Source organism: Silene latifolia, chromosome 3 (assembly GCF_048544455.1).
Source record: "Silene latifolia isolate original U9 population chromosome 3, ASM4854445v1, whole genome shotgun sequence".
Taxonomy (NCBI): domain Eukaryota; kingdom Viridiplantae; phylum Streptophyta; class Magnoliopsida; order Caryophyllales; family Caryophyllaceae; genus Silene; species Silene latifolia.
In genome coordinates, this window is record NC_133528.1 from 142,174,654 (window position 1) to 142,186,254 (window position 11,601).

At 39.2% G+C, this 11,601-nt stretch overlaps 1 protein-coding gene across 1 annotated transcript; it reads left to right on the plus strand.

Annotated features, from left to right (window-relative positions):
* The first annotated feature begins 857 nt into the window (after positions 1-857).
* Positions 858-6,329, plus strand: LOC141646354 (uncharacterized). Its single transcript, XM_074454266.1, has 9 exons — positions 858-923; positions 1,188-1,619; positions 1,689-1,767; positions 2,122-2,272; positions 2,397-2,572; positions 4,961-5,058; positions 5,173-5,216; positions 5,312-5,400; positions 6,055-6,329. Exons 2-9 carry the CDS (start codon positions 1,195-1,197, stop codon positions 6,235-6,237), a joined length of 1,245 nt encoding a protein of 414 aa, XP_074310367.1. The 5' UTR covers positions 858-923; positions 1,188-1,194; the 3' UTR covers positions 6,238-6,329.
* The last annotated feature ends 5,272 nt before the right edge of the window (positions 6,330-11,601 follow it).

Below are 11,601 nucleotides of genomic sequence, written 5' to 3' on the forward strand. Positions count from 1 at the left end.
GTCCTCTTGCTTGACTTGTGTTGCTTTATTTGAGAACCACCTCGTATTTCCTTACTCGTGGTGCATTTACTTCTTATGGTGCCTCTTGAGTCTCGAATTTGTTCTTGGTTGTCCGCTGTTGACCTAGTTCGGGTTTGATTTGACTTCATTTTGACTTTACAAATTCCCATATAAAAAATAGTCTAAAGTATAAAGGTTAGAACCCGTATTAGTAAATGTGTAGTAGCACCCCTCTTTTTATCACAACTAGGGTTGTTAATGAGACGAGACAGCTCGCGAGCAACTCGAGCTCATCTCGGCTAAAGCTCGGCTCATGTGAGCTCGCCTCGGGAGCTTAATGAGTCAAACCGAGCAAACGTTGGCTCGGCTCGAAAAGCTCGTGAGCGGCTCGAATTTGTGTAATTAGATGAGATATTACTCATATTTTATAAAAATATTTTGTCATGATTATATATTTGTATCACACATATAAAAAATGTCTTATTGATTTTCCAAAATTTGTATATAAAACTTTCGAGCTTTGTTATTGAACATATCGAGAGAGAAAAAACAACAATTCAACAATTATATATAGGCTCGAGTTTGGCTCGAGCTCGCATTAAAGCTCACAAGCTTGATAACGAGCACAATTTTTTCAAACTTAAGTAAGCTCGAGATCGGCTCGAACTCAAGTTTTACTTTATGAGCACAAGCCGAGCAAGGCCAAGATCGGGCTCGGCTCGTTTCGTTTCGTTTCGTTAACATCCCTAATTCACAACAATGATGAGATCCCATATCGAACGCTTGTAAGCCCATTTCAACTTTTCAAGTTTCAACAATTCAACCTACAAAGTTTACTCCATTCATTGAAGGGACACCTTCTATTTCATCCCACAGCAGCTCTCTCCCTCCCTCTCTGTCTTTATCCATCCCTCCCTCTCTGGGTAAGTGTAGTTTTCCTCCTCTCCTTACCTTTTTTTTTTCTTTTTAAAATCACGAAACTTGAAATATTCTTGATAATGGTGCATTAGTTTATATGCTTAATTCTGAAACAAAGCACGAAAATTGAATTGTCGTTGGCAGTTTAATTTCATTATTATAATAAAATGCTTGTTTACTGTAATTAATTATCAGTTAGACAATTGTATATTTTATTTTTAATTTTTTTTATTCAGCATTCATTAAACAATCACCCAATTGTGTGGCAGTGTATTCATGGATATCTTGGAAAGGCCCTTCTATGACAGACTAGAACTGTCTGAGGAAATAGTTAAGATTGTCGAATGTGATGACAAAGAACGCTTCTTGTCGTTGATCTCAAAATTTCCTGATTCTGTATGCATGCATGTGGTAGAGCTTTGTGCATCTTTTCATGCCAGAAAGTGTTTGCTTGCAATAATCCAAGGGGAGGTGTCCATATCTGCCCTAGAAATTTATGAGAAATTTGTACCTCACTTTCCCGAAACACCCACACCTCTTGCCATTGTTGCTAGTTTCTTCCATGAAGCGTATGATATTATTGACCTATTGCTCAAGCGAGGCCCAGTGGAGCATGCCAAAATTAAGGGTCATGCGTCTCAAACGGTTACTGATGATTCTCCATGTGCCTATCCGCTAGACCATTTGCTCACGTCTTTGAGGTAGTGATGGCCCTCTTCAGTCTTTAATCTTTGATCCATGAGTCTGACTCTATTTCTTTCTTATGGTAGTGATGAACCGCGTCTGTGTATATGGGCTCCAGGCACTTCTCTCAACAAACTTATTATTTTACTTTGCCAGTGGGAGACGGTAGGTTGTTTATGTTACTCATCTCGTCGATCTGAGCCAGAGCTTCCTTCATTTACTGTTTCTTTTTCATTTCCCTAATTCCTTAATGTTTTATGCAACTTTAGAGTATTGCCAACTCGGCTACCGTATTATCTCTCCCTTTCCCTCCAAAACCCCTCATCCAAACAAGTCCTAAGTGTGTTTAAAACCGACCCTTTTCGTTAAGATTTTTTTTGTGTGCTGTTTCAGAAGCAGATTCATGTTTTCTTTAGAGTAGAAGAGTTGTTTTCCATTTCAACACTGCCTTGTGTTTTATTTGTCTGGAATTTGGCCTATGATCGGTCTTGATATTTAATATGTTCGTTTCTGATATAGAACTCAAGTTTGAAAAGTGCACGGTTGCTTGCTCCACACACTGATGGGATCAATGATATGGCATGGACATATGTTAGAGATGGAAGATTGGTATCATTGGCAGCTTTGCTTCTTGTGGCTCAAGAAAAGGTCTTTGTTCCATTTGACTCGGGTATCTTGCTTTCTCGCAGCTTTCATTACCGTGTACATGTGCTTGTCTTCTGTTTGGAAAATCTTTCTGGATATTATGATCAATGGACTTACTGTGCCCTCTATTGGAATCTTGTGCAACTTAGGCTTGACAATTAGACAACGCATTGTGGAAATTGTGGATGCATTGCGCCGCGAGGGTGATCTTGACCATGAAGCAGTTAAATATCAGTCCATGCTTGTAGAAGCCCGCGAGTTGCTTGATATTTTTCAGAGGGCTGGTGATGCCTTGAGCTTATATTGTAGTTCACTGCAAGAATACGTACGTTATATACTTCAAATCAATCAACTAGCTACGAACTTCCACTGAAACGATAGCTTTATTTTTGTTGGTGTATGGGGGAGTATAGGAAGTAGAGTGGAGATTAGTTGTTGTTTGTTTAGTTGATTAGTTGAAGTTTAGTTTGAAGGAATTAGTTTGTGTATTATTTGTTTATGAAATTTTTGGGATACACTTGGGTTCATAGAAATGGGAGGGGAGGTCCTCTATTTATACAGCTCCTCCTCCTTCTCATACATCCTAAGAACACTCTAGAATAGGACATTCTAGAGTGGCCTAGACACGGAACTCTCTAGAGTTCCTTACCACTTATACACACGTCTAGAAGGTTCTAGGTTGTTCTACATAAACTTAGAACATACATGACTCTTCTAGATCCTTCTAGACTCTTCTAGATTCTTCTAGTTGTTTCTAGATTATTCTAGCACATTCCGGATAAGTTTAGAACTTTCCGGAAACGTCTAGAATACACTAAAAGTCTCATACTTCAACACTCCTCCTTGAGACTTTTGTTGTAACACGGAGCTTGAAACTTGAAACTAACTCGAACATTCCACTTCTTTTTCTTTTTTCTTTTATATCGCCAAACTCGGAGGTTGCTTGATGTAAGTCTCCTCCTCGAGCTCGTAGCATGATAAACAACGGGAGCAAATGTATCTCTGTAGTCTATTCCAGCTTGTTGGGAATATCCTTCGCCGACTATTCTTGCTTGGGAATATTCTTCGCCGACTATTCTTGCTTTGTGCTTGTTGATGGAGCCATTAGGATTTAACACTATTTTATAAACCCATTTTACACCAATTACCTTTCGATCTCTTGGCTTGTCAACCAACTCCTTTATCATATTTATCTCCTTCTTCATAGGTTCTTGCCATTCCTTCTGTTTGGAAGCCTCATCAAAGTCTTTTGGCTCCTCAAAAGTGAAGTAGCATCTCTTGGACTCTTCTGTATCTTGAATGGAGGGACATTCTACATAAATTTCAGAGAGATTTTTCTTACCTCGTGCTCCTGTAACATTCTCCACATTGTCATTCGGGGATGGAGAATGTGCATTAGGAGTTGGTAGAGGTGTAGGAGGATCATTGTTGTTGGTTGTGTCAACATCACCTTGTGAATGCTCTGGATGATTAAGGATAAGAGTCACATTTGTTTCTACCTTCTTTTCTTCCCAATTACAGATTGCAAGAAGAGCTAATCAACTAAACAAACAACAACTAATCTCCACTCTACTTCCTATACTCCCTATACGCCAACAAGTGGTATCAAGAGCTCTAAAGATCTTAGGGCAACAAAATAAAACTATGGCTTCCACATCAAACACTCTATTACCCGCTCCTTTAGATTTTCTAGATTTATTTAGAGGAGAAAATTACGACCATTGGTGCATTAAAATGAAGCTCTTTTTAAGAGCAAATGCACTATGGGAGATAGTGGAAAATGGTCCCCAAAAACAACAAGAAGGCGCCACCGAAGCAACCTTAAAGAAAATAAATGAGGATGAAATAAATGATGCCAAAGCCCTGTATTTCATCTTTAATACCGTTTCGAAGATCTTTTTTCCAAAAATAATGTGGGCTTCTACCGCAAAAGAAGCATGGAATTTACTCCAAAAAGAATTCTATGGTGATGAAAGGATAAGGGCAATACGCCTTAATGCCTTAAGAAAAGCTTTCGAGAATCTGAAAATGGGGGAGAATGAAGACATAAAAATCTACACTTGGAGAGTAATGGAGACAGTTAACCAAATGAAAATATATGGTGAAGATGTCGCCGATACGAGGATTGTGCAGAAAATTCTCGTAACTTTGCCAAAAAAGTTCGACATGATTGTCAATGTTATTGAAGAATCAAGAGATCTATCAAAGCTCACCGTGACAGAGCTAGTTGGATCTTTACACGCCCATGATCAGAAGTTCAAGACTCAAGAATCTTCTTCCGAGGATACATCTTCTTCCCATGATGAACAGAAATTCAAGATTCAAGGATCTTCTTCCAAGAATGTAGGAGAAGGAGGAGGAGCACTATAAATAGAGGTCCTCCCCTCCCATTTTGATGTATCCAAAAAATTCACAATAAATCAACTAAACAAACAACAACTAATCTCCACTCTACTTCCTATACTCCCTATACACCAACAATTTTATACTCCCTCCGTCCCGGTCAATTGTTGTCCTTTTATTTTGGCACAATGACCAAGGAAAGAGGAAATGACCAATAACTAAATGACAAGTGGAACAAAGTGAATGAGAATGATCAAATTACTCATCAAGTTCATTCTTAAAATAGAAAGGACAACAAATGACTGAGACACCCAAAAATGGAAAAGGACAACAAATGACCGGGACAGAGGGAGTATATTTTTTCTACCAGGTTCCTCCACACAAAGTATTGATTGATGTCGCTAATGTGCTTAAGAAGACTGGTCATGCACTGCGGCCGATGGACCATGACCTGAGAGATATTTACAGGTTTGAAATTTTGGTCCCTTATTACTTGTCATTGTTGTTGCTGCTGCTATTGTTGGGTGTTTAAAATTTATCCGTGTCTATTCATTAAATTTGCTTCTATTTTTTGCCAAATAGCGAATGCCCTGAGTTAAAAGACGCAAGTTTGTTCAAGCTGTCAGGTAAGCGATAATCATCGTTTATATATGGAGTTAAACTCAGTTTGTTTGATGTTATGATGAGATTCACTTCCACATATTGGATGTTTGTCAAACAGATCCCGAAAGCTCGTACAACAAATACCTTTTATCCCCGTCTCTTACTCGTGGCCAAGGTTTTTGTCCAACAGGCCGCAGTTATCCTAGTGTAAGTTCCATCGTGAGTTGAATCTTATCCTTGCATAAAACGTTATTTGTAGGCGCTATTAAAGATTTCTTGTGTAGGCTGTGCTTGTGTTTGCGAGTCTCATTTGAGTATTGCTTAGGGAGCATTTTATTGTTTTTGTTTTGTGCTGATTCTTCTGTGTTCGTGAGTCTGCATTTCTATACAAAATATTTTGTGTTCAAATTGAATCATAGTCTAACTTTCACTCTCCAATCAATCCAGAAACTCATTATTTTGACTTCGTAATTATGACGAAATAGAGTGAAATGACTCATTAAAAAGTCTTAAAATTTAAATGTCATGAAGGTATATATTTAGTTGATGCAAGTTCTTACACGATTTTTATTTTGGGTTACCGAGAGCAAACCTTTTGCTTTTAACATAAGAAGTCCACCCTTTATGTTGCCATGGATGGGAGGCTCTATGGACTATTATCCAAGGCATATCAACGAATAACAATAATCATGTATCATTACTTTAAAGGCAGTACAGCGCACTTGGGTAATGTGGTGTGAATGAATGATCTTATTACCAAAATACTTTGAATTAAAGTTGAATTCATTTGTTCTTCGGTGCGTCTAATGGATGATACAGGAGTATTGTTTCTGATTTATAGATAGCCTGTTGTCTTTTCAGGTCGGAGATTGCCAGTTATTTCACAGGCTTAAGTCAGGTCCAAAGCTAGATCTTATGCGTTCTGCTTCCATGCCAAGGCTGCTCAGAACGGCGGCTAGGCAGGTCGACGATGGTGTTTCCGGTATTTCAATGAAGCATTTGGCGATCATTGCCGTACGACTTAATAGAGGGATTAAGTTTTAAAGATTATTTGCTGTATACCCTTAAAGCATATGTTGTTCGTCTTAACTCTGAACTAGCTGGTAATGCTGTATTTTACAGTATTGGTGTGTTATTTCTTGTATTCTATAACTTTATCTATCTGATTATCCTAACTTGTATTAACTTTAATTAATATTATTATTAACTGATGAATTTTAATTAATGTCGGATATTAATATATGGTCTAATTTTAGTTTTTGAAATACATGGTTGAAAGCTTTCAAACTCTAGAAGTGAAATTTCGGTATATGGCAAGAGAAATGGCATTTGAGCTAGGAGTGTATTAACTATCAAGGCATGAAACCATTGAACAAGACTTGTTGAAGTGAAATAAATGGTAGCTTGATATTTATGTGGTCGCTAGTTGGCTACTACTTGGGTAAGATTGGTGTTCATGATGGCCAATTTGGTAAAGTCGGGTTTAGGTCGGTTCATTGTCCAGTCGGGTCATTAACGGGTTTGTCATGTAGTCGGGTTTGAGACAAGTTTTGCCTCTGAGCGATTTTTCCCGATTCTTTTATTAGTTCGTGTTGAATTCACCGGGTCATTTATGTCATTAATTCAAGTCATTATTTTGCGACTTTTAAAATCACTTAATATTGAATACTTTTATTAACACTTTTCATATACATTAAAGTGATTTAGTTGTTTAATTCCTTATTAATATTACTTATGAAACAATGAGTTAGTGATTAGTACTCTGTAACAATTAACTTTTTATACTGCAAACATACCTCTACAAATGTATATTTAACTTGTACTCCCTCTTTGTTATAACCTTGTAGTCCCTTCCTCGCAATCTAGCTTTAACTTCGTCAATGACTTGGTCTGCTAATCTCTCAGGCCTTAGCAATACCCCTTCCATGTTGCTTTTATTCCGCTGCTGCCAAACATGATAAACCACTCCCCACATCAGAGCAGCTTGTACTCCTTGTTGCAGTTTCGTGCCCGTCCTCTGTGTGCACCATACAATCATATCATTGACTGGAAAATTGATCTGCATCTTCTGACTGATGGACTGTATGACTCTCCTACTGTAAACGCATTCACACAGTAGGTGATCTATGCATTCAGCCTCCTGCTCACAAAGCAAGCACCCATCATCAATATCCAAACCATATCCTATCAGCTTGTCTCTTGTTCTCAGAGCTCCATGTGCAAATAACCAGCCTATGAATTGATGTTTTGGTATCACATGTTCATTCCAAAGCCATTTATACCAGATAACATTTGAGGTTCTCCCCTTTAGCCATTCATAACAGGCACCAGGGGAGTACTTAGTCTGAGCATTCCAGTTGCCAGCAGCATAGCCAGGGAGCATTTCCTCCTTAACATTGCATATCCTTCTCCAAACCCAACTAGAGCTAGCAGTAGGCTTATAGTCTAGCCAGTCCCTCCCTTTTAGGTAATTCTTTTGCACCCATTTCACCCAGATAGAGTCTTTCCCCTCAGTAATCCAGTGTACTAGCCTGCCAATCATAGCTTTATTCATTATTTCCTGATCTTTCAGACCTAAACCTCCCTCTTCTTTTGGCCTGCATATTTTATCCCAAGCTACCATTGGCACTCTCCTGTAATCTACGCTATTATCCCACAGAAAGTTCATACATGTGGCTTCAATCCTACTAATGATCCCTTTTGGGATAATGAACATTGAAGCCCAATACGAGTGTAGGGAAGATAGGACAGCCTTGACTAATACCAATCTCCCAGCATAGGAGAATTTATTTGCCCCATAGTGATTGATTCTGCTGCATATCTTCTCAACCAGGCACTCACAGTCAGTCTTCTTCAGTCTGGTGGTCTGTATTGGCATGCCCAGGTACTTGAATGGCAGTTGTCCCTCAACAAACCCTGAGACTCTCAAAATATCCTGTTTTATATGCTCAGGCACACCCTGAAAATATGCATTAGACTTGGTGGCACTTACCTTCAACCCAGATGCATTGGAGAAGGTAGAGAAGGACTTTAATAGGATCATCATGGATTGAGCATCACCCTTGCTAAAGAGTAGGACATCATCTGCGAACATCAGATTTGCCAATTTTAGTTCTTTGCAGAGAGGGTGATAGTTGAAATCAAACTTGTTAGCTGCATACTTCAGGGTCCTTGTCGGGTATTCCATGCATAAGGTAAAGATAAGAGGGGAGAGTGGATCTCCTTGTCTAAGGCCCCTCTTGCCTTGAAAATACCCAAACATATCCCCATTTAATGAGAGTGGAAAGCTAGCAGTGTTGATGCACTGCATAACCATAACTTTGAAATTAGCAGGAAATAAGAACTCATCTAACAGTTGTTCAACAAAAGCCCACTCTACTGTGTCATATGCTTTTTGCAAATCAATCTTGAACATACATCTAGGAGTAGCATTTGGCCTTTCATATAATCTAATTAGGTCTTGACAAATGAGAATGTTCTCCTGGATGCTCCTATTTTGAATGAAAGCCCCCTGATTCTGATCAATAATACCAGGCAACACTTCTGCTAGTCTAGCACATAGAAGCTTTGAAATAATTTTGTAGATGACATTACAGCAGGCTATTGGACGAAACTGCATTACACTTTGGGGTCTCTAACATTTGGGTATGAGTGTAAGAGTTGTTGCATTGATTTGCCTAAGAAGTCTTTCTGATTAATGAAATCCTTGACAGCACTGATAACATCCCCACCTACCACTTCCCATGCATCTTTGAAAAATTTGCTCGTGTATCCATCAGGTCCAGAGGACTTGATGTCAGGTATGCTGAACAAGGTGTCCCTGACCTCCTTGCCAGTGACAGGTCTAGTCAGCTGCACATAATGGTCTGCATTACACCTATGACCTTGATCAATGATTTTCCTATGAATCTTTTTGGTTTCCTGAGTATCACCAAGCAAGTGTTGATAGTAATCCAGAAAAGCATTGTGCACCTGCTCTGGGGTGTCACACATTTTTCCAGTCCTGTCCTCAATCATGATGACTCTATTCCCATTCCTTCTTTTTTGAGCAATCCATGAAAGTACGCACTATTAGAGTCTCCCTTCTGCATCCATTGCATTTTAGCCTTCTGAGCAGCTAGGAAGCTATCCCTGGCAGCACTCATCTCCCTTAAATTTTTAGAGACTTCAAACTCTTCTGAAATTAATTGCAGGTTAGTAGGGTCTTGTCCAAGCAGTTCCTGCAACTCAGCAACCCTTCTCTGCATAATGGAGGTAGTATTCTCAATGTCACTGTAATTCTCCCTGTTCAAAGCTTTCAGTGCAGGTTTCAAAAGTTTCAGATTCTTTGTTAGCCTGAAAAGAGGAGTACCATGGATACTATTACTCCAACAGCGTTTGATGGTAGGCAAGAATTCCTTGGATGCTCCCCACATATTATAATACTTGAAGCTTCTGACATTCTGGACCTGAGTTGAACCGCGATCGGACAAGGAGTATGATCAAGCGAGGCCCTCCTCAGCAGAAATTAGCATATAAATCAGGAAAATGGTTACTCCAAGCTTTATTAGTCATAAATCTATCAATCCTGCTATAGATCCTATCTTCAGGCCTTTGCTTATTATTCCATGTAAATAGTGATCCAATAGCAGGTATATCCACTACTCCACAGTCAAGCACACAGGTCCTAAAGGGTTCAATCTCAGCAATAGGGGTATTGCCTCCCACTCTCTCAGTTGCAGATAGCACACAGTTAAAATCACCAGCTATGTCCCAGGGACCATCAACCAGCCCTGCAATTCTCCTTAGATGATCCCACAGGGGAGCCCTATCATGAATGTTATTGAAAGCATAGATCATTGTTAAATAAAAGACACTTCTACTCACCACTGCCTCAACCTTCATGTGAATAAACTGAGCATTATACTCAAGAAATTGTATCCTGAAGACCTTAGGATCCCACAGAATCCAAATTCTCCCACTATTATGATACCCATTATTTGTAGAAATGCACCAATTATTGAAATTATTTACAGCTCTAGCATAAGACCTACTCTTTATTTTTGTTTCCAACAACCCAAATAAACCTAATTCCTTATTTTGCAAGAAAAAATTTATGAATTTCTGCTTATTTACCCTATTCATGCCTCTCACATTCCAAAATCCTATTTTATCCATAAGAATTTGGAGGAGAATTACCATTACTACTATCACCACCATTCATTTTTGAAGGAGAGGCCAAGACATCCTTGTAAGAGTGAGCTCCAAATGATTCAGTGCTGTATCCACTCTTGTCTCCATCTTGCCCATGCATCCTAACCAATCTTTTGCGTGGTGTAACAGTCCCAGATACCAGTTGAGCTTTCTGAGCAGTGTTCACAATCACATTGCTCTCCTGAGGTTTAACAATAGCACTCTACTTCACCACTGGCTTCCACACTTTCTTGACTGGTTTTGTAACAAAGTTCTCCTGTGTGCCTTTCCTACAATGCTCCAAATCATGCCCCATACCCAGGCATTTCTTGCATTTAATAGGCCGTCATTCATACTCTACATCAACTCTTATGATTGAGCCCTTCTCATCTTTGAATTCAATTTGTGAAGGCAGGTCCCGATCCACAACTAGTTCAACCATGACACGAGCATACCCCAACCTAGTCCTCTCCTCAGTGGCAGCATCACTCTTTATAAACTTCCCAAGCAGACCTGCTATTTTAGGTAATCCTTTACCCCAAAATTTCAGGGGTAGTTTGTGAATTTGAACCCAAGCAGGAACCGATTTTACATCCTCCTTTGTCATTTCTAAATCTCTTGTCCATGGCTTCACTATTATAGGCTTATTATCAAATAAATAGTGCCCTGAACTCAATACCTTTTCTTTCATTTCCATGGTTTTAAATCGCACCAAAAAGATTCCATTTGGCATAAACGAGATTTTGTCAATATTATACTTCGTCCAGATACGTCTTATGAAACCTTCAACCACCTCCCATGGCGGATTCGCCCCTAGAATGAAGCACACTACTGCCTGGTTCCAAAACTCAATTTCCTCTTCAACATCCTCCATTTGTATTTGTAACATGTCATCATTCTTTGTTTTTGGATCATCCTCAGCATTAGGGTTCCCCTGTTCTGCCGTCTCATGCACTATTTCCTCGTCCTCCTCAGTAACAATGTCAGTCTCTGTTTTTAGAACATCTTTAGCATTAGAGTTCCCCTGTTCTGTTGTCTCTACCACCATTTCCTCGTCCTCCTCATTAACAATGTCATCCTCATCCTCATCATATTCCTCTTCTTCATCATCAGTTTCTACTACTAGTTCAGGAATTCCAGTAATCTCATGAATATTCTTAGTCTTACCCTCCTCTTCAACATTCGGTCCTGTCTTTGCTGCACTAGGGTTTGAAGTTTCCACAGTTTCCTGATTTG

Bases quoted from the DNA above. Each gene is read 5' to 3' on its own strand.
- LOC141646354 (XM_074454266.1), top strand. From the start codon at position 1,195: ATGGATATCTTGGAAAGGCCCTTCTATGACAGACTAGAACTGTCTGAG. The intron at 1,768-2,121 runs GTAGGTTGTTTA...TTTCTGATATAG, and splicing joins TACTTTGCCAGTGGGAGACG to AACTCAAGTTTGAAAAGTGC. The intron at 5,059-5,172 runs GTTTGAAATTTT...TTTGCCAAATAG, and splicing joins GACCTGAGAGATATTTACAG to CGAATGCCCTGAGTTAAAAG.